This window comes from Canis aureus, chromosome 23 (assembly GCF_053574225.1).
Source record: "Canis aureus isolate CA01 chromosome 23, VMU_Caureus_v.1.0, whole genome shotgun sequence".
Lineage (NCBI taxonomy): Eukaryota > Metazoa > Chordata > Mammalia > Carnivora > Canidae > Canis > Canis aureus.
Window position 1 is genome coordinate 6,473,485 of NC_135633.1, and position 24,246 is coordinate 6,497,730.

At 38.6% G+C, this 24,246-nt stretch overlaps 1 protein-coding gene across 14 annotated transcripts in view; it reads right to left on the bottom strand.

The window, feature by feature from the left end:
• The window catches only part of GAS2 (growth arrest specific 2), a 150,535-nt gene that overhangs the window by 32,564 nt on the left and 93,725 nt on the right, over positions 1-24,246 (bottom strand). For 12 of the 14 annotated variants that reach the window (XM_077866186.1, XM_077866189.1, XM_077866188.1 and 9 more), the window contains 2 exons: positions 18,623-18,730; positions 4,784-4,837 (listed from right to left, as the gene is read on the bottom strand). In XM_077866186.1, the coding sequence (XP_077722312.1) occupies positions 4,784-4,837; positions 18,623-18,730 (162 nt within the window). Of the gene's footprint in view, positions 1-4,783; positions 4,841-18,622; positions 18,731-24,246 lie in introns of those variants that run through there. The other 2 variants (XM_077866196.1, XM_077866194.1) reach the window with 2 other exon arrangements.

Consider the following 24,246-nt stretch of genomic DNA (forward strand, 5'->3'; position numbering starts at 1 on the left):
AATACTCTGGGGAGGATTCTTGGCCCAAGGAATAGTTTTCACTGAAAATGCCTTGGTCTCACTGCTGGGCTTATTTGGGGACAGAGCACCGTATTTTTTATAGCCCTGCTACGCTAAATGAAATATGTACTAAATCACCAGGCGGGCCTGGAACTGAGAAACTGGGTAACATCTGGAAAATAAGAGCTTAGGGTAACAAACTTCTAAAAACTTGTTGATAGGAGCACCAACATGGGCCTTTCTATTAATTTATTTGACTCCTGTCAATTGATATTACCCAGAGGTTTAAAAAAAGAAAAAGAATAAGAATAAGAAAAAAAGAAAAAGAAAAAAAAGAAAAAGAAAAAGAAAGAAAAAGAAAAAGAAAAAGAAAAAGAAAAAGAAAAAAAAACCAGCCATGGTTGTAAAATATAAAAACACCATTTCCCGTCCTTCTTTTTTTCAGTTTCCACGAGTAACTTACAATTTTGTTCTATGTAAAATTCATACCAAAGAAACTCTTTATTAACAGACAGAAATTCTGACCTACTGAAACCCAGCCAATGCCAGGCAGAGGTAGCAGAACAAGCCAAAATCAACATGCTGGTTTTTAGATATTCTGTTTAAGGGGCAAACAGTGTTTCAGTTCTGAGTAACCTATATACCAAGATGGACAGCCTCACCCAGGAGACCACAACATGCCTTATATTTCAGATTTTTATCAGCTAGGTCTCCAGGCTGAGCTGCCTTGCCATGACCTGCCCACTTCCCAGGCCAACCTGGTAGACCAGTACTCCCCAGCAGTACACCCTTTCTATTTATTCCCTATGCTATGGCCTGAGGGATTTAGAATGTAATCTATCCTTATCTTTTCCCATTTAAAAATTCTTCAAATCTCTGTACTGCCTTCAGGGGAAAGCCAAAGCTCTCATAACACAGGAGGATCTTCATGAATTGGCTTTGTGTGCCTGCCGACCCGTCTCCCCTTGCCATGTGCCCCTCTTAGCCCTCTCCTCCCCTTCCCTTCTGGTCTAAAGGCAGGACTTCTAGGAGTTTTGATAATGTCTCATTCTCTTTCTTCCTTTTGTCCCTTTCTCTTTCTCCTTTTCTCTTCCCTCTGGGGCTTCTGAGCCTTTGCACTTGCTCTTTCCTTTCTGCTTCTGCTTGAAGCACTTTTCCTTCGCTTGTCTGGCTAACCTCAGTTTACTCCCTGAGTCTCACCTCAGATTTCTCCCTAATAGCCTTTCTGGGTTCTCAAAGTCCAGATTAACAGAAAAATCTCAGGAGTAACACTCTAAGGAACTAGGTAACCCTCTACTAGGAACTCCAAATCGAATCCCAAAGAATGTATCGCATGAAAGATTAAAGAGGAGATCCCTGGGTGGCTCAGCGGTTTAGCGCCTACCTTCGGCCCAGGGCCTGATCCTGGAGACCTGGGATCAAGTCCCACGTCAGGCTCCCTGCATGGAGCCTGCTTCTCCCTCTGCCTGTGTCTCTGCCTCTCTCTGTGTGTCTCTCATGAATAAATAAATTTTAAAAATCTTAAAAAAAATAAATTAGAAAAAGACAGATTAACGAAAGGTAGATCTCTAACTTATTTTGATGTCACCCCCAACATGGTCTAAATTCTTAAAGTCAATGTACAAGTTCTGCCTTAAGCATGCTCCCAAAGCAATTCAACTATGGGTCTCCTAGATAAATTTTCAAATCCTTTGCTATCAGACAAACAGAAAGTCCAGGAATTGTCCTTCTAAAATACGGTACAAGTGTTCTGTTCAAAATGCATACTAAATATACTGCAATCAAAGACATAACGTTTGCCTTGAAATCTTTCACTTCCAAGAAATCAAGGAGAGAACACGGATGAAGATAAACCACTTGAATGGCTCCAACACCTGGCAATATGAGAAGTTACTGCGTTATTCTGGAGAGATACTTATTACAGAGTGCACAGGTTTGAAGATCACTGAATATGAAATTGCACAGAAAATGAAAGTGGACTTTGATGTATTCAACTAGCAACGTCTGGGCTGCAACACTGGGCACATCAACACCTCCTGCAATAGCCTCTGGTTATGTAGGAGGTGCTGCAATCTAAATGGTTACAATGATGCCTGTCATCTTTTTTATAACCTGGCGTGGCAAGTAAAATCTGGGGGGTAAAAAGGATTGATCTACCAAGTGCCAACAACAGCAAGCAGAATAGATAATCTTGCTTCAGAGAGAACAACAGTTCATAGCAAATAAGTCCCAAGGCAGGTGGCCAATTCTAGGCCTCTACAGATCTGGCAAGATTTGAAGGTGGTCCGAACTGGAGAGACGAGGATTGAGGTGTGGCCTTGGTTATGAAGAGGGAAGAGGATTAGAGCATTAAATCCCACCTGTGGAAAGGTGTTTGAAACAAGGCAGGGAACACTGGACCGAGGGTAAAGGCTTGGCTAATGAGAGTCAAGAAAGAAAACAGCTTGACAGCCTCCCCAACAGGAGTTAGAAAAGCCATAGCTTGAGCTTCCTCTAGAGAACAGCGTGAAAGCAAAGTGGGACCACAAGAAGCAGACTGCAGCCTCCAGGAGAGGCGGTTGGCCGGGGCCGGCCTCCAGGTATACCAGCCCTTGGGGCCACGCTGTGACAAGGCTTCCTAAATCCTGTTTGCCACTGTCGAGGAAGCTCTTAGTACTCTCCCAGAACCTCCTGGGTTCAAGAGAAAGGAGAAATAACTCCTGAAAGGACCATACCTACCAAGTGTTGAGCAAGCTAAAGCTTAGCTCAAAACTCTTTCTTTAGGCACTGCAGGGTCTTTGAGAAATGCCTCCAGGAAGCAAGCCTGGCTGCTGAATTTAGCTCATTTCACTCCTGTTAGGACAATGCCAGTGTTGTCATTCTATGTCCATACTTACACAGAAGGAAGAACAAGGAACCAGGACAGGGGCGCCACCTTTAAAAATTTGGCAAAGTACACTCCCTTCCTCCATGCCTCTTCTCCAGGGACAGACGAGAAGGCAGAGAGAAAGGGAGAAGAGAGCTCTGCACAGCTTTTAGCCTCCCCAAAGGGAGATGCAAACTCCACCCCCCCGCCCAAAGAACTGGCGTGCCAGCTTCATTACAAAACTCTCCCATAAAATCTGCAAGGCCTTCTGAGATCACGCTAACTTCAAAGATTTTCTATAGAGGTTCACCCTTAAAATATGAATAATCACAATGTGGGTGAGCAGGTAATCACCTTGCCGAATTTCCAGTGCAATCTACATGCCTCTTAAAAAAAAAAAATCTTCAAACTTACTATGATCTCAAGAGGCATCGTGGATTTTTTTTTTAACTTCGAAAAAAAAAAAAAAATGCCCAGGGAAGCAAGGAGAGGTGTAACAATTTAAGCAGCGTAAAGAACACAGTCACTCATGTTTTTAAAAGAAGAAAACCTGTAGGACAACCTCTGACATGTCACATTCAGTGACATCTGAATATTGATGAAGGAAACTGCACCCAGACAGCAGGAGCGGTTCAATCAACTTTGGTGATAGATGCGGGTCAAGGCTGTGACAGCCGGGTTAGCACAACCAATCCAGATTTCACCCTTACTTTAGTAGTAACTTGCTTCACAAAGACCTGATGCAATGTCTTGCAACAGGTCCAAAAAAAGTCACACCTGGTATTTCTGCCACTCGGCTCGGTCCCCCGTCTGATGTCCTGTAACATTCTCAGGTTCGTTGAGAAGATTTCAGAAGTGACTTTAAGGGAACTCATCCATCTCTCTCCCTTGTCAGTTATTAACATGGACGACCAATTAAATTATATTTCATCTTCAGAATTATTAGCAGTATATATGACCCATTATTTACATCGTTAAGCATGATTCTTACAAAGGAACAGAGAAGCTGTATCCTCAGGATTTCTGGGAGTTCTTTGCACACAGCGCACACTCATGTATTTGGTGCATGAATAATGAGGCAAATTACAGATCAAGAAATGCATTTAACAATACTTTAGAGATCTAAAATAATTCTCATAATTAGCTTCCAGATATAGTCATCCGGTTTTAAAGAGAATTCACCAAATGGGGCTTTTCTAACAGCCATTTTATGTTTATGTGGAATAGATACTTGAGTAAGCTGTTTTTTCTAGATCATAACTGTTGATATTTAAAAACTAAAGATGATCCAACATGTCTGTTTACACTGGCAACCTCAAGGCATCAAATTCAGGCCTTATTCCAGTCCCAACCTCTTTAACTTTTTATTGTACTAAAGTGGGAACTCACATGTGTTCGTTTAAGCACTGCTGATACGTTGGGAGGTTAGGTGTGGTGTCAGATACAAAAATTTGGCAGAGGTCCACGAGTTTCCACGTGTTCAACCACAAAGGGCAATTTGTGCAATGGGAATAGTATGGAAATATTATGGAATTATATTGTGTTTCATGTTTATTCCACAAGTGTATTATCTTAAATATTTTAAAGCAAAGTTAAGCTGATGCTGCATACAGAAGCCAAACCCAGGTTAATACTTTCAAAGAATTCTAATAATAAGCTCAGTCGAGGAACACGCTGGAGCAGGGAAATTGTACTAAGAAAAGACAGAAATCACCAGGTTACTGCCTGCCACCCATGCACAACAAGCCCCACGTTGCTATTTTTACCAAGTATTATGGGAAAACCAAAGAAGAAACAGCATTTTAACACCTCGCTGAGTTTTAAAGCGGGTACAATATTCACGTTTGGGTGCCCAACTCCCCTCGTTTGATTTGAGGCCAAGGCTCCACAGTGAAAGCAAAGTGGAGAGGTTTTCCCCTTAATTATCTAAGTAATTACCTTAAATGTCTGCTTTGCTTTGGCTGTGGAGACATAGTCACAACCATGAAGACCCTACTGAAAACAAGAAGATACGAAGTTCATAAAATGCTCTTCGTCTCCGTTGCAGAAAGGCACACGAACATCACCTGAAAATGCAAACTGTGATCTTTTGCAACAAGATTAGAGAACACCGGTTTTGTCAAGCTGCAGTAAGAACTATTCCTGCATTTCCTCGTATCCTACAGTGAAGGGAACGTCTGTTGCCTAATAACCCACACTCAGTGACTCCTGAAGCACAGCCAGACGGACAATGTGGACTGTGCTGGCCATGGGCATTGTAAAACATACGTACTGGAATGATCTATTTTGTGGTGTCCTTCAGTCTTCTGCTCCTTGCTCAGAGCTCTCATACAAGAGATTTGTGCAAGGAAGTAAGTTCGCCGGGGAAACAGACATCAAGTCTGTGTCTCGATTCCATGAGAACGTACCTCACCCTAGAGAATATCTAATGAAATCCTAGAGAAAGTGGTTAAGTAAACAAAGTGTTTATTTTCTGTATGAAACTTCCTATTTTAAGGGAACATCCTGTCATCTTGTTCTGGCTTCGCTGGTGCCCATTCTCCTTGTTTGGCCTCTTGCTTTTCCTCAAGGCCCTACCACAATATTCGCCCTCAGGAAATTGTGTGACGCACAAGTTACTCTACCCCTTCCTTCCATTGTGATTTAAAATGTATGTAGAATTCTGATCTCACAATTGTCACACACTCACAAGGAGACACCTAGCTTACCTGAAAAGTCACTTAGCGAAAATTCTTTCCTCAGCATTGAAGGATGTATCTAGATTCTCTGCCCTGAGCATCAGAGTTCCAAGTAAAGTCACTCTTGGGACACACTGGTTTCCCTTCCCATGGATACTGGATACTATCATGGCTGTAACTTCTTATTAGTCAAAGAGGGAACTGTTAGGCCTAGAATATTCCATCCTCACCTTTCCCCTAGTTGATATACTTCAATGTGTTATTCATCAGCTCTAAGGATGCTGTACACCTGAAGGAAGATCCTAGTCAATCTTTGGTGCCAAGATGTCAATTAAAATTCAGGTTTCTCTGGAATTCTTTCGGAGCTCACTGGAAAATTTCTTTTTGTTAAGCTACTGAGTAAATACAGGAGTTAGATAAGATTTTCAAGGTTGATATGTGAGACGTTCCTCCCTTTGCTTCCAAGAACACTACATTCCTAGTTCCTTGTCATGTTGGCTGCAGACATAAAGGAGGTAGAAAGGCATTTTGTGGACATTGTGATGGGAAAGGAATTCGGTGACATATACTTTTGGGTCCAAAGTGCTTTGCTATGCATGACTGAAGCCCACCTTAGCCTTAGTCCCATCAGGTGGGCAGGCAATGAGACATTAGCAATATTCCCAAGGTTCTGTGTGCCATATAAGTTTCCATATTTTTTTTTCTGTCAACCCAGGACTTCAAAACACCATGCTTATTAAAAAAAAAAAAGTCCTGGACCGGATAACATTATCATGGCTAACACACTGGTGGATGATGACAAATTAACGGGTAACTATTTGTCTTGGTGTTGCCATTTTAGAATGTGACTCTTGGAGGCCTTCTGCCTGATGCCAAAGTTAGAAGACAGATTTGAAATCATCCCTGCCCTTTACCTGCCTTGAAATGAGGTTTCAGACAGACTATTTAATTATCTCTGCCTCACATATTCTATGAAGCTGGACTTCAAGAAAAACATGACAAATGGCACATTCAGAATAAAAAAGACTGTTAACCAAAGGTAAAATGAAAGGATCTAACACTGAATGGGTTGGTTTAAAAAAAAAAAAAAAAAAAAAAAGGATGAAAAAGCCCTTTGCATGGTGATTATCTCAAGTAATTATCAGTTTTTTCCATGGAGTTTACAGGCTCCTAAAATTTGTCTATAACACAAGTAGATTATAAGAACTTGGGGTGAAAAGAAGGCATTTCTTTATAATAGCCAGGAGCATTAGGAGAACAATGGGTGAGTGTAATGCAGGAGGATTGGAAGTTGGTGAGAGAAGCAAACGTGTGTAGAAGAAATGACAATGTAAAAGAAAGCTGCAACTAGAAGACCAATGTCATAATGTACTGATTTCTTGCTGGTGTTCTTTTAGGGAGACAGGGAAAATATTGCCAAAGAACTCATCAGGATTTGGATTTTTTTTGGCAACAACGAGATTTTTATTATAAAGCAAATTGAGTATATACCTACCCTAAGGCCAACATTAAAATGAAATTCTTATACTTTGTTCCTCCCCCAAATCTGCACAAGGACTTCCTCAAGATCTTAGTATGCTTGTAACAAGATGGCAGGAATTGGGCCGAACGTATTCTAAAACAACACACAACCCAGCTTCAAGTGAAAATGTTGATACTAGTAAAATTGGAACATGCTACTCCAGTGAACTAAAATTTGATGTGAATCAGAAAGGCTCTTGCAAGCAAAGGCTTGGCAGTTAGGTAATGATGGTACCTGCTGGGTCCAGGACTGAGAATTCATGTTTTTACTGAGCAACTGAAATTCAAAATGCCAAGTTTAGAGGAGAAATGCAAGGAAGTCTAAAACGACCAAGTCATGCAGACACTTGATTGATTTTATGAAAGAGATACCACTAAATAAATGAATCCTAATTTATTGTAGTCAACCTTCATAATGAAATTCCATCATCTTGATTGACTACATTCGATACGAACTCAGGATGGCCACATTTGCAAAGTGTCTCTTAATGCATCTCGCTACAACCTGGTTATGGTACTTGAGCCCACAGGATAATTATGTACAATTATTTAATTATTTATTTTCAAGTAGGCTCCACGCCCACATGGAGCTTGAACTTATGACACTGAGAAGAAAAGCTCTATGCTCTACTAGCTAGCTGCTCGAGCCAGCCGGGCACCCCTAATTATGTACGATTTACAATGACGGATATTTCACTGGTTTGTTCTTTGCCTTCTAGAAGACTCATCAATCATTCAAGAACATGATATATTATGCATAATTGTTTCATTTCTTTCCCTTTTGTAAAATTCGTTGATACTAATCACTAAAAATTATTCTCATTTATATCAGCATTGTACATATAAACCAAGAAATGTTCTTGTGGGGATGATGACAAAAGGAAGGAAGATAAAAATCTTACAAACTTTACAATCTCATTACTATGAAATGTCTACTTTGCAAACAAGGCCAGTGATCCTTAAAGTAAAAACACAGTGAACAACTAAGTGTTTTCACTCATGTTAAGATTTAAAAAAACAAAAAAACAAAAAAACAAAACTCAAAGGGACATTTTATTGTGTGAAACTTAAAATATATGGAATTTAATATATAAAAAACAATGATATGATTGAACCCTGGATCAACCATTTGCTAGCTGGATTACCTTGGGAAAGTTGTTAAATCTCCATTACCTGCAGTTTCCTCATCAAAAAGTGGTATAAATCAACAACCACACTGATGTTTCTCACTGAGTAGTAGTGAAAATAATATAAGATAATGTATAGGTGAATGTACTTTACAAATCATATAAAAGTAAGATGTACTCAACCACTGTGAAGTACCAGGATAGAAATTAAAGAATAAATGTTATTTAAAAGTTACTTGGCATCCATTTTTAAGGAACTTGCTTTCAAAAGCATCAATAGCTATGCCAAAAATGTTCAGGTTGTACTTCACCATAAGTCTAATTTAGATCCTTTAATAAAAGTATAAAAAGGTTCAAAAGACAATTTCAACTCCCTACTCCACCATAGCATGTGTAGGAAATCCTTTCATACATAATCAGACTAAGGGTCTTACTCTTAACTGCATAAAGCAAACTGGAAATGGAAATATGGCAATGTATAATTACAGTAACTTGAAAATATTTCTAAATATCCTCATTCTCAGAATAAACTTTTGCTTTGGGAAGGCTTCTCAAACCTGGTCAATATATTGAAAATCAATGAATACGTTGAACGATGTGAAAATCACTCTGGCTGGTTTCTCTCTATTTTTGGGGGGGGGGAGGGGACTGTTATTGTTTTATATGATGTTTTGTTTCCTGGGCACTCTTCTGACACTCCAACAGGGATTAGCTATTCAATTCCATTTCTCAGAGCATCACTTAGTAACGGATGCTGAAAAGTTGAGCGGCAATACTCACAACATGACTTGCCAAATGACTAGATGGTCTGAAACAGAATGAATAATGTATAGTTAAAATCAGGGCCCTGATATCAGATATGTCGAATTCAAAGAAAGTCTGACTGTTAAAGCTTTGTGACTTTTGGCAAGCAGTTAACTCCCTAGTGCTTGGTTTCCTTACCGATAAAGCAGAGATAATTGTAGTGCCTATTTCAAACAGTTATGAGGGCTAAATAAAAGAATCCAAAGGAAAAAAAAAAAAAAGAATCCAAGGAAAGTACTTAGAGAAGCATCTAACATGCAGAAAACATTCAGTGAGTGTTAAATAGTATATGTAAAGAAATACAGACAAAATAAGAGGTTTATTTTTTTCATAAAATCCTTGACTAGAGATTTTAGGCATAGAAAAATCAACTTGAGAACATTTTAACAATCAAAATGCCAAATCATTGAACTAATTCAACTCAATATTGCGCCTTTTCCTTACATATACATGTGCATACATGCATGTGTGTATACCCATATGCACACACATGTTACTATATAAGGCACACACACACAAATTTATCTTGATGGCAGGAAGGCTACAGCAATGCAGATCATAGAACCTGTGCTTTTCTTCAATTAAGCCGTTTGATTTTCCAATGCTTCTGTAAGTTCAAATAATTTTGATTTGTGGCCAGTGGGGGGAAAAAATTGTCCATTTCTTTAGATGCAGTACGATGGCAAAAGGAAGTGATTCAAGGTGAAATATGGTCACACATGCATTGTACAATTTAAAGGCTTGGTAAATCTATGGTAAATCCTGTTGGAGATGAATGAAAATGCTTATCAGGTCAGCTGAAAAGCAGACGCAATTTTTAAAAACCTTCTTAACGCTAAGTGGCCAATAGTGGCAAATTCGCAGGGAAAGGGGATCTTTGGTTTTTGAGTTCTCATGTATTTATTGTTCTTCACACTTGATAAACCTTTTTAACAGTTCAATGAAAGGAGCAGTGAATTCTCCAGTAAGAAAGAGTATAGAGAACTGTCCCATTTGTTAACGAATCTTTCCATTCTTGTAAGAGATATTAAATTGCATTTTTTCTTCTTGCTTTCAAAAGTGGTGTCACGTGTCATAATGGGTGCAATTTTGGACAAAGTCAAGTTTGAATTTCTCCATGTTTAAAGGTTTTCAAACTCAAGGGATAAATCTCAGAAAGATAGTACTCCATCAGCTAAATTTTTCACAGCAGTGGTTAATCACTATTTATTGTGCATTCATCCAAGATCTAAGCCTTTCTCAGGAAAAAGAGGTGAAGAGAACTTATTAACATTTGCAAAGTCCTTTGAGAGATGTGTTACCAAAGTGTAAATTATATCCATGTTATTAACCCAGCCTCATTGAACATGAATAAATTACAAACAAATGAAAGTGCCTTTAGTGGAGCAACACTATTACACAAAAATAATTTAAAATATGAAATTAAAGTGTTTGAATTAATTTTAAATGCCATTGCTTGTTTTTCCTGAATCAGTGTTCAATTTTGAGGCAGCTGGGCAAAGAAAGGGACCCAATTTGGAAATATTCGCATTCTAACAGCCATGCTTCTCTCACCATGGATCAGAGCACTATAGACACTGCCTGAGATCTTACGTATGTCAGAGGCAAACGTGGCCGTATTTTTTTGCATAGAAAAGAATATAAGCCATTGGATAGTTCTGAAATCATAATCAATGCTCCCATAAATTGCTAAATTAGAGGAAAGGTTTATATGCATGTTACTCAAAAAATGAATTTTCCACATCCAGTTGCTGAGTAATGGCTGTTTGCGCAATGTTTCCGCTAAGATAAATGAAAGTTTTATTTTCCCTGCTACTTGTTTAAAACTCCTTTGCATTTTTACACAACAGCCCATTTTTCATTACCAGGAAAGGTATGCAATTTGAACCATGCTACTCTTAACTCACAGTAAATCAATATGTGTCATAAGAGCAGAAAAGAAAGTAATATCACTCGCTATCATTGGACCTTCCCTTAGAGCCAGTCCCAGAAGACACTGCCAGGTTGGGTTGCTATAGCAACCGAGCTGGTGTGGGCCTCTCTTGCTTGGTTTGTTACAGGGAATTGATCTTTACCACGCAGGTATAAACCTGAAGAATTCTTATGGTAAATAAGAAATTACAAAGAATCGATAACAAGGTGTTTGACCTTTCCATTGATCGGAGATGATCTAATTCAAAAGTAGTATTAAGAAGGTGGACTCCCTAAGATTTCAAATTCCTCTGCTGACTTCCAACTAAATTATTCATTGTCTTTTCTTTAGGATCCTTAAGTAGTCACAATTCTCAAAACGTTGGGGGTGGGGTGGGGAGGGTAATACCTTGCACCATTAGACTGCTAGCATGGAACCTCATCTGGTTTTACCCAACAGTGAAGGTCTACTATAAAAATGTCTTGAAATAGTATTAATCTACTTTAAAAAAATATCTACAATTAGTAAGAAGATTCAACGAGACTCTATGGGTAATAGAGAAAAATTAAATTCTAACGTCTATGAAAAAGATACCAGGACAGATAATATATCTTAAAATATAGAGGGTTCTACTTCATTTGCCTATTAAACAACATAGGCCATATAAAGCATCTGGCTGGCATACAAGTAAGCACCTAATCCTAATAAACACTGTTAGGATTTTTTTTCACTATCATAATACACATTATACCTCTTTCTTTACAGTAGGCACTACTGATTATGCAATTGTAGTGACCTCTGCATTCAGAGTATTTTTTAAGTAAAAGTGATATAGAATACACCACTATGTGCTGAGCCTTAAATGTACTGTAAAAGGGGCAGGTCCTTTTTGGAAGATTAGCCTTGTGAATAAAATATCTGCATTTAAGGGACAGGCCCCAGGGAGGCAGCCTGGAGTGGAGTGTGTAATGTGTTCGGCAGTTGGGACTTCAGTTTGTTCATCATACTACTTACTCGAGACATTAAACTCTCTAAGACTTTGTATTTTCATCTGCAATGAAAAGATAAAGCAGTTTCAAAACGGGCTGTGAGGTGGAGAGAATCCAGTGAGACAATGCATAGAAAGCCCCCGGGGAAACGCTGGTACAAATGATACCTTTTACATGATTTTAATACTTTTCACATTTTAGCTGCCTTTCTTTTAAGGATTTTCCAGTCATTTCCTTGAATCATTGTTTCCAAATGGAAGTTGAAGGGCAAAATGGATATAAATGCAACGTTTCTTAGCAGTACTTTAAGACAGATGGGTTGTAATTCTGGCAAAAGGTAAGAAACTTTCACTATAACTCTATGTTACAAATTATTTTTTTTAATCTGCTTCAATGGATAATGTTTTTCCCAAAGCATATTTCCATGGCCTCCTAGCTTAGGATGATGCTCTGGGGGGACAAAAATGGCAGGAGAGGGAACATTTCTATGCTCAGATGTACTTAGCCTTAGTACATCTCGCTCTAGGAATTAATAGGTCACATGAGCACATCCAACCCTCCGAGAAATCCCAGATAATCTCAGATAAAGAAATCAATGTTGCTCTGTGGTAAAGAGCACTGAGTGGGAGTTAGGCCTGTGAATGCTGCTTTTGCTGCTTATGAGCTTATCGCTTTGGGAAGTTATTCAACTTCCATGCTTCAGCTTCCTCATCTGTAAAATGGGAACGTGTCTACCTCACCCAATGGGAGGTTAAAATGAGATCTGCCCTGTGCCCAGACAGAGGCTAATAAAGTCAGTTCAATAAAAAGAGTTCTTAAAGAAGCCTATTTAAACTCTCTAGCATGATAACTGTTCTTCCCAAATAATCTCTCTGGATACCTTCGGGAACTATTATTCCTTGGAGCACACTCTGTACAATGTTAGGGTGGTGACAAACTGTAATTAAGTAAAAGACTATTCAGCATCTTAGTGACCAAGTCAAGTAGCACAGAAAATCAGCTGCCTCACCATGTGATCCCACTGGCTTGCTATTTCTTGCCAGAAAGTCCTACTACCTGGACATTAGAGCAACTATGCTAAGTGTAAAGCTCCTGCCCCCTCGATGCTCTACTCATTAGAGCCATTTACATTTATTTCATGTATTAGCAGAGATCAGTTCATCATATTAGGCCATTTGCATGTCACTAAAAATTGAGCCATAAGGGAAAGGAATAAAAAAAGGATTAAAGGTTTAATAACAAGTTGAGAGAAAATTGAATATATGGCTTACTGATAGGGTTTGCAAAGAGAAGGGACATTATCCTGATGTTTGCTTGCTTCCTAGCATGAACCTGAAATAATTTGAGTCAATTTTCAAAATGGAGAGATAAAATAGTAAAAAAAGATAAGAAAAGGTGAAAGCTTCATACAAGAAAACAATATGCTGCAAGTGCACAGCAAGATGCAAAGTCCTCCCTCATCTAAATAACACCACAATTCCAATAAACCTCCTGACCCTTTTCCAAAACATGGGAAGTTCAGTCAATGACCAGAAAAATGAGTCGTCAGCTAATTAGTCTGACACCTTTTAGAAGTGTCTTTATTTTCAGATTTGCAATTGTATCAAGTTGCTGGCTTTTCTTCTTTTAAATAGTTCATATTTTAATGTCATCATCAGAAATGAATGCAGAACAAAAAAAAAAACAGCTCACTCATAATTCCATGCCCTCGGCAATTAAAAACTTTTTAATAATTATTTCTTTTCCCTTCAAGCCTTAATCATAATTATATATAATTTTTATAGAGAGATATTTTACATATAAATATAATTTAAAAGTCTAGCTTTTTCTACTTAACATTATATCTAATTTCCTCACAATGATACGTAGAAGTCTTTAAAATGATCATGTCTAGTATCTGAATGGTTACATTTTTCCAGGGTCAGACATGCAAATTATTTGTAATTGTGCTGTGGTACAACAACCTCTTCCTTCATATAGTTCTTCCCATCTTTTAGATTAGTGATTTCAAATTTCAGCACACATCAGAATTACCTGGATGGCTTGTTAATACACAGGTGGCTGGGCCTCAGGTGAGGCCCAAGAATTTGCAATTCCAACAAGTTCCCAGATGATGCCCATGGCTGCTTTTCTGGGAGATCACTTTTTTTTTTTTTAAGTGTAATTTTTCTTTCTTTCTTTTTTTTTTTTTTTTAACTAAGCTCTATGCCCAGGATGGGCTTGAACCCATGGATCAAGAGTCATATGCTCTACCAACTGAGCCAGCCAGGTGTGCCTCAGGGAGATCACTTTAATTACTCTTATTTATATAGAATATTATCATCACTGAGTTGGGATTGACAAATCAAATAGTACTTTTTTATGGCATCTAAGACATATTTCTGAAAACCTGTCCTACAAGCTTATACAGATTTATATTGCCACCTGACTTGATATTCGAAAGCCTGGGTAGGAACCAACTAACTGAATGAAATAAAACAATAGAAAATTGGTACTTTTCTCCTCAAAATGACAACTTGAAGCCTCAGATCCATCGATTTATATTTCAAATATACATAGCATGGCTAAATGGTAAGATTCAAATATCTGTTACCATAGATATCAACGAAGACTGTTATCACCATTGTCCAATTTCAATAGTCACTGAAAACTAACTGAAATATTCATACCTTGGAGGAGAGTAAATGTGTATCTGCCCTGTGCAGAGGCAAATTCGCTGCACTTAGCTTGCTTGTCCACCAGACAGTTCAAAAACAGTGTCACTCACTGGAAGATGTAGGGCAAAAATCTGGCTTTAAGAAATAGTTTTCGAAAAGTTAGAAATAAGAGCATTCTGACTTTGGCAGGGGATTAGTAGTATGTTTGCCTAAAAGCCACAGTAAAAAAGCTCAGAGGTTCTCTCTTGTACGAAAAGATTCTTCATATTTGGGTAGAGATTAATCCCCCACCGTTAAATAGAGACATATGCATATAAATAAACATACCCACATAAGCATATGGACGTGTGTATATAAGTAAATATTAGATAGCCAGAGATGCAGAGTAGCTATTCACACACTGGTTTCTAGAAACCCACAGATAAAACATATGCTTAGCAAAGATATCTTCTGCAGAAAATGTCTTCTGGGCTCTTTCACTGTAATCTGCAAACATTCTTATATTTTTCACTTGGCATTGTATCTCTCTGAATGTATATTTAAAGAAAAACTGTGTCCAGATACATAATAATCATAAAACCATACATAAGTAAAGTGACTGGGTGTTGTCAACAAACCTTGAAATCTAGTCAGCAACGAACTTGTTAACTCTGGCTCGTGTTGAAAAGAGTAGATGTAGAGTAAAAATATGAGAATCTTTTAAGAATAAGGGAATCTTGTATTTATGACTTCCTACGGGATGGTTTTTACTGAGTTAGCATTTTGGTAATTCCGTTATCTTTAAGTAAGAGCTAAGTCAATAGTCCTAACAGCCTTAATTGACTCTAAATTGTTCTTTGCATGGACAGGTTCATTATGGCCATATGAACACACTGCTGCTCTCAGAATGGACAGAAAACTAGCAGATAAACGCTAATATAACATACCACGTATATTTCACTGTAGGTATGTTTTCTACGATAAAAATGCGTAATTGCATCTACTTATATTATGTAGTAAATATGGCCACACCTTGCATCCTCTAAAGAGACATGGCAAATTTTAAAATATGCAAATGTTAAAAACGTAAACTTAAGAAACACAGGACTGCGATGCAGAGACAGTGAGGCAGTCACTCCCCTTGTGTGTTTGAGATTCTGACTATAGGTACTTAGTACTTGAATTCAGGTGATCAGAGCAAACTAAAATTACAATATTAGCAGCAACAACCATGTGATCACTTGAAAACCAATACCTCTACGCATTTTTGAGTCATAACTGTCAGCTCCTTACAGTGAGTGCAGAATGACAAATATAGTCCAAGCCACAAATCAAAAAGTACTAGCCAAAGTGTATACGCATCAGTAAGGCTTTTTTAGCTTGTCCATTCAGTGTAGAAGAAGAAATAGGGAGATAACATGTAATGAAAGGTGCAGATGGTCTTCATGTGAAATTTCAGCTCCTAAACTCAATAGAATGGGAGGGAAAGGCCTTTAGGGCAAACACAGACAAGGAGAAGGACCTTTTAAAAATCAGTTTACTCATCAGGGTGGGAATGGAGCCCTAGCAAGCTGAAGGATAGGAATTTCAATGAATACATATTAATGGATATTTTCCTTTTTTGACAAATAGTTTTAGCTTCCAATTTATGCAGTGATAGTAAGTTTCCTTTTAAAAGGATCGAAAAAAAAATGGGCCACTTTTAAAGTAAAACCTGTTGCAAAAAAAACAAAAAACAAAAAACAAAACAAACAGTATAAATTATCTGTGGACAGTGTAAAAAGAGAAAGGGTTTAGTACAGATCATTACTACACCATTCTACAGTACTTGTCATAGCTGAGTAATCCCATAACTTGCTGGGCCAATCAGGGAATGATCATATTCCAGTTAATTCTCTTATTGCAGCTCACGTGGAACACCAGAAGCATGAAACTGAATGTGTGCAATATGTTATGCTGTGTTAACTGATATTAAATTCAAATGCTCTCACTCAGGACTTGGATGCAATTTTTTTCAGCAAAGCAAATCTCAATTCTTCTATAAACAATACATGAAAAGATTGCACCAAAAGGAAACCATCTTCTGAACAGAAAAACAGAACATCAAAAAATACCTTAATGTCCAATATGATATAAATTTATATTTTTCATAAATGTGGATATCAAATTCTCTGACCATTAACTAAATATGGAAGACCTGACACAAATAGCCATATGTGATATATATTCTTGCTTAAAGATATTAGATTACATTATAGGGAGAAGGATCTAATTTATTAATCATGTGCTTGTCAACACTTGTATTATAAAAATAAAAAGCAATAATTAAATAAATGAAGCCCTAGGTTTTGATTCTAGGCTCAATGGCCTAATATTCTCAAGAAGTCTGAGTCTCAAGAAAGGTTGATCTGAGAAAGATCAACCTAGTAAAATTCAAAAAATTTTAATACAATTATTATTTTTTAATGTACAAAAGCAAAAGAAGGTAGCTTGGCAAAAATAAACATATATTATTTTTGTAATAAAGACCAAGAGAATAATAAGCAAATACCAGGGCAACTCTCCATATTAGTGAGGCCATTCTTCTAGATTTTTTCTCAAACCCCTAATCATTATATATCATTATATTTTTCTCATTGTCATTCCACAGCAAAACAGCAATTACTACCTGGAAATTGTTTTAAAAATCAATAAACATGGCCCTAAAGTTATATTAAAAAAACAAAATGATCAACATTATTTTTGAAGGCAAATTACAGTCAAACTTTTCTTCAACTAACATGTTGTAGAACCTTAAAAATTTTGTCATATAAATAAGTGTCAGTCAAAAGTTGAAATTAAGACAACTTTACACTGATCATTGACTTTGAGTATTGTTCAGAATTTTCATTGATGGGGCAGCCCGGGTGGCGCAGCGGTTTAGCGCCGCCTGCAGCCCAGGGCGTGATCCTGGAGATCCGGGATCGAGTCCCACATCGGGCTCCCTGCATGGAGCCTGCTTCTCCCTCTGCCTGTGTCTCTGCCTCTCTCTCTCCTGTTCTGTATCTCTCATGATTAAATAAAATAAAATCTTTAAAAAAAAAAAGAATTTTCATTGATGGTACTTGCTGCACACATTCAATCTGCTCTACCAGATTAACAAGCAAGATATTTTAACTTATTCAAATGAGAGAATACAATTCCTTTGAATCATAAGCTGTTCTTCAGGAAATGACTAAGACTATGGTAGAAAATACTTATTAATTGCAGATTTCTAGGATTATATGAGTGCTATATTTTCATTTTCTTACGTTTGAAAAGAAGAAGCTTGGCCTCAGGAAATGTTACAAACTTATTTTGAGTTCAAATTATCTTGATTATTAGCAAAAAAAGGATCACAAGTGAAAAGTATGAAATGTTACTTTGAGCAACTAATAACCTAAAACTTCTTATGATATCTAGTCAGAGTTTTCATTAGTAAAGTGGACATTAATGACTGTAAATGATTGTAAAATGGACAGAGATCACCAGAACATTCATTGGCACACATCCATGCTTCATTATTCTAACCCAGAAAACGAAGTGAAAAATGGCAGTCACAACTTAACCATGCCTTTGTAATGAGTCTGCATTCTCACTCTGGTTCATGACCCAAGCTTCTTGAAAAAAAAAAAAGCCTTTTCAAATAATTTCAAAGTTACCAGGATCAACAGGATGATCATTTCCCAAACTTGGGATATGGAAGACCCAGGAAGAAAACTCTTTCTGTTTCCCATGGGGTTTGGGGCCTTGGGGACAGGGCAAGGTGTCTAGTTCTTTTGAAACTAAATGCATAAACAAAAAAGGAATTTGGTTTCTCTTTTTCTCATTGCAGTTGATCTCTATGATCTGTTTGGCATGTGTGTTTGTATATGTGCAAAAAGAGAAAGACAGTTCTATTTATTTAGCCCTCAGTAATAATTATGTATAATATATTAACAAATGTGCATACCTCGTATCTTCAACTCCAACTGTAAGCAGCATAAGGGAAGTTCCTGCTTAGTGACGGGTCATATTTCCCCTATAATTCCCAACTCAAGTCCTGAATAGTCTCATAAGGCACAAGAGAACAAGTGAAAAGTAAAACTTTACCCTAATGAAGAGGATCTTTTCTCCCACTCGGTATCTTCCTTGAGAGAGCCTCTCCACACAGAATTTGTTTGGGCATTTGCAAGGAGGATCTTCAGAAATTCGCTTCACCTAAAAGAAAAGAGCAGACAAGTTCAATTTTCCTTAATCAGGTTCCATTTAGATTAATTTGTTCCATGGGATCAAAGGCCCCTGGACCATTAAATGCTTTTAAATTTGTTCTAGATCAAACTATGGACATGATATGAGCACAGAAATATCACATTCAATCCTAACTATGTAAAAGTCAGGCCCTGGGGGCATTTTCTGAAGGCCAATAACAGCACTAAGGCATAAGTTGGATGATGACAATAATAATAATGCTGGAGGATAATGATGAGCAAACCAATTGGCAGTATAGGAATAATGAGCTAGTTTCTCATTTGGGAAGAATTAAAAAGATCGTATACGTTGCGTTGCCAAGATAAATATCCTGAAAGCTAGAATAGAATGTATGTTAACAGGATACATTGTCCTCATTACAATGGTAGTGATATTAATCTTGCCATTTCTAAAATAAATGAGAATTAATTTTTCAAAAATGAGCCTACTATTTCATATTATTTTGAACTCTAAGATTTCCTTGAGGAAGTCATCTCTTCTTCACCCAGAGTCACCCAGCATTTCTCCCCATCTCAGTAAGTCTCACCTACCAAAACCTACTTCTGTGGCAATACCTTACAATGTACATGCTGTCTAGAATCCATGTGTGAATATTAGACTTCATTTCTATTTTATCCATCTCCTTACACCTTAAAAAATACATAATCTAAGGGAGATGCACACAATTCTTATAAATAGTTGTGGCTCTTGGAAGATCATGAGTAGTCCATGATTTTAGGAATAGGTTTATATTTATGTTTTCCTGGGTTGAGAAGCTACCATGTTGTATCTCACGACTGCCCTCTGTTCAACCAACCAACCAAACAAACCAGAACAATAATTCCCTGAGTCAAAGTTGCCATGGAAGAAAGATCTAATAATGCGTAGCATGCATTTGAGAAGCGAGATCGAGTTAGTTGAGATTCTACAGGAATACGCTTGGGCTCCCCTCACTCAAATTCTTTTTACCGCAAATAAATGGTTCCTGGAGTTTTTTCATTAAAGAAACTCAAACAGTCCCTTGATTCAATGTCTGACTTCAATTAGTAAAAACCATTGGGAAGAGTGACACACGCACACACTTGCATGTTGATGTGAAGGACTCAAGCACCTTGGTTTCCCTAGAATAAGAGAGGTTTTAGAAAGAATGGACGCATAAGACACTAGAGGGAAAACCAGAAAGGACGGAGGAATTCGGAAGCAAAACTTACCTTAAGAACTAAACCATTAATGCCTCAGTGAAGACCAATAAAGAAGAACCAACACTACCGCTGAGGGAAAGAGAACCAATCTCAAGACGCAGATTGTCATCAGTCCTAGAATCCCTAATTCTTTCATTTTTTTATTAAATATTTTATTCATTTATTTGAGAGCAAGAGAAAGCACACAAGCAGGGGGAGCAGGAAAGGGAGAAACAGGCTCCGGGAACCGGATGCAAGGTTCGATCCCAGGATCCTGGGACCATGACCTGAGCCCAAGGCAGATGCTTAACCGACGGAGTCCCCCAGGGGGACTAAAACATTTAAAAAATGTTTAATTTATACCATATCTTTTCACCACAATAAGGGCTTCCAGGAGAAAGGAAAGAAGAGAGAGAGGGCAGGAAGGGAGAGATAGAGAAGGACTTTCACCATCCAGCAGAAAATCAGATAGCTTCATAAAAACACTTGGCCCAAACTTTAGGAGAGCCGTGCTTGACACAGCTTCACTGCCACAGGGGAACTGGGCAAGATGGTAAATTGGTGTTCAAGTGGTTCCTCTGCCAGGACAAGACAATCATGATTATGTATGGAAAGTGGTTCCATCTTGAAGTGTCCTAGATGAAACCCAGAAACCACTGGCTGGCATCAAATGGAGTAAAAGACAAGAAACATATTCTCAAGTGACCTGCCCTTCTCCATTGCCTTCTGAGCTTTGAAATTGGACTCGTTTTTTTTTTTGTTTTTTTTTTTTTTAAATCAAGGGCTTTTTTGTAGTTGTGTGAGAGGTAGAGGCAGAAATAGAAGAGACAAGGCCAGACTGTGGGTAGTGGAAATATATTGTTAAGTCAACAGTGACCGATGACATCTGTGCTTCTTCTATTACCTTGGGACAAGTCAGCCTGGCAGGTGCTCTGGTTCTGGCCAGGAACTCAGCCAATTTTCTGCTGAAATAGGATTTCAAGAGGAGCTTGATTGCTCAGAATTATACTATCTTTCATCCCCAGACTGAGGAAGTTGGTGGAGAAGAGGAAGAAAGTAAGAATGGTTTCTTAGAACTGTATTCATTGCACTGTGTGGGAACGCGCTCACCGGGAGGGAAGGCAAACACAGAACTCAACACACCCCTATTTTATTTTTTTTTATTCACAGCTGATGCCCTCTATCAGGACATCTGGAGAATATATTAATCTGAATAGACACCACATTCACTGTGTTTCTTGGATGATATCTTGATTAAAGAAGGTGGCATGAATTATTGGCATAAAGGCTCATCTATTTTTTTTCAATTTTTCACAATTCCCCTAAGAAAATGGGAGGATATATTGAAAGTTGCAAACTGGCAGTTATTGTTGAAACTGGAAAATGGAATATATCTTAGGTCAGCTTCTTTTTCTTTATTCTTTTGTCTTTTTCCCCCTTCTTCTTTTGCTCTCCCCCCTTATTCTCCTTTTCCTCCCTTCTTTTTTCTTTTTTTTTTTTTGTGAAATAATAACTTTGCTAGAGTAAAAATATCCAATATATCCAATAGTATTAACTAACCACAGGGACTTTGCAAGCAATCTCTATCTTACACCCTATTTTTTAAAATATTTTATTTATTTATTCATGAGAGACAGAGGTAGAGACATAGGCAGAGGGAGAAGCAGGCTCTATGCAGGGAGCCTGACGTGGGACTCGATCCCAGGACCCCGGGGATCACGACCTGAGCCAAAGGCAGGTGCTCAACCACTGAGCCACCCAGGGGCCCCTCTTATACCCTATTCTACAGCACACACTGCAGCTTATGAATTTCAACTCCCCAACAGCTGTATATGCCTCACAAGTAGTGAAACAGTTGCCATAGGGACTTTACTTTCTTATACTTGACATATGAAGCTCTGTTCTAAACCATGGGTGAGGCACAAATTATTTTTCTCTTTGTTCCACTGTCCCTGAAATAAAACATACCAATGAAAAAACTATCACTCAAACAGAATGTGGATATTAGGTGCAATTTTGCCAACATAGACTGAGGGAGACTACAAAAGACTGCTGTGGCTAAATAAATTTAGAAGATTTAAGATTAAATAAGATCCTCTCAGGGGCAACTGGGCGGCTCAGCAGTTGAGCATCTGCCTTGGGCTCAGGTCGTGAACCTGGGTCCTGGGATCAAGTCCCACATCGGGCCCCCTCCAGGGAGCCTGCTTCTCCCTCTGCCTGTGTCTCTGCCTCTCTCTCTGTATCTCTCTCTCTCTCTGTCTCTCATGAATAAATAAATAAAAATTAAAATTAAAACATTAAAAAAATATCTCTCGTGAATAAAACAATTCTTTAAAAAATAATAAAATATCTCTCGTGAATAAAACAATTCTTTAAAAAATAATAAAATAAAAATAATAAAAAGGGCAACCCGAGTGGCTCAGAGGTTTAGCACCACCTTCAGCCCAGGGCCTGATCCTGGAGTCCTGGGATCGAGTCCCACATCGGGCTCCCTGCAGGGAGCCTGCTTCTCCCTCTGCCAGTGTCTCTGCCTCTCTCTCTCTCTCTCTCTCTCTCTCTGTCTCTCATGAATAAATAAATAAAAATTAAAATTAAAACATTAAAAAAATAAACAAGATCCTCTCAGAGAACTCACTACTGTCTCTGATATGGCAAAGTGCATTGTCACATTCTAGTTAGGGACTATAGTAAGCTATATTTCTCAAACTAACATAACCATGGAATTCTTTTCCCCATGGGGCATCTGGCAGTGTGTCTGATTAAACATTATTTGAGAAATATGGATTTAAAGACTTTCAGAACATAGTATTCTAAGGAGGCAATAGTACAGACAAAACCCAGTTCATACATTTCCTACAATCGATTAAAACCCCTTAACTAAACAGATGGTTATGTCCCCAAACTCCATTTGGTAAGCATTACAGGGGGTTTAAAGCCCTTGTGAAATCCCCTGCACTGTTTGCAGTGGAGAGAACAGGAGCTGGGGTAGAGGGAACAGCCGCAGAGCGACAGCGCTGCCATCCTGAAGGGAGTACCCAACTCATCACCTCCCCAGCTGCAGTACTGGCAAGACTCTCCCCAAATCCCTTCCACTCTTCGCACCACCTTCTCTCTCCCATCCTTTTACTCCCCTACTCGAGGATGAGGGGTGGCCACACGGGGGACAAGCTGGTGAAGAAAAGGACCCAGCTTCCTTCTAGCGACTGCACCCAGGTTCATGTGAACAGCTTCGAGTGGCAACATCCGCACCCTCTGCAAAGCCACAACCTTTGAGCCACAGCCCCACTGAGTAGCACACATATTTGCAGAGCACACGGCTCTTCGCGACACATGGAAAAAGGCAGAAGCTTCTTAAAAACTTGTATCACCTATACGGGTAATTTATCCAGGATGCCTGGTGTTGGATAGACGCAGATGAAAAAAGATAAGATATGATCCTGTGATGGAGAACAGGCATTGATGCCCAAGAAAGCACGTACCTCATTAAATACCCACAAAACTTTGGGGGATCAAGAACTAGCTTGTCAGCTTTGCCTGGCATGAGAGACACTGACAAAAACTTCACATAGGAGGCTGTGCAACCTGAGTTCTAAAAGGTGAAAGAGGGCTCATAGGAAAGTTCAAATGGTGAGTAAGCAGCAGTGTGATGAGGGAAGCCAGCGTGGAAAAGCCAGGGTTAGGATTACCCGAGAAACCTGGGATCGGCGTGGGTACATCACAGGCAAGAATAACTCCACGGGGTAAAAATTCAGGGAAGACAAAATGGGCCAGAACACGGAGGGCTTACGCAACACATAAATGAGCTTGGGCGTTACCCCGGAATGCTGCAGGGCACCCCTGTAAACATTTTGATCAAATCTGAGCTGCATCTTTTGGCTGACCATTCAGGTAGCAATAATGTTCCGGTGGGAGAATCTGAAGGACAAACAGTATCAAACAGCAAAAGGTGGTCTCATAATTTGCAAACTAAACAAAATAATAATAATAATAATAATAATAATAATAATAATAATAATTTGAGGGGGCACCTGGGCGGTTCAATCGGTGAAGTGCGGAAGCATCCTGACTCTTGATTTCAACTCAGGTCATGATCTCAGGGTCGTGAGATCGAGCCCGGCCTCGGGCTCCAGGCTCAGCCCGGACTCTGCTTGTCCCTCTCTCTCCCTGCCTCTCTCTGCCTCTCCCTGGTGTGTGCTCTCTCTCTCTCTCTAAGATAAATAAATAAAAATAAAATCCTTAAAAAAATTTTTCATTTGATTCAGTAATTCATTCATTAAAAGGCTAAGGGGTGACATTGGCCAGAAC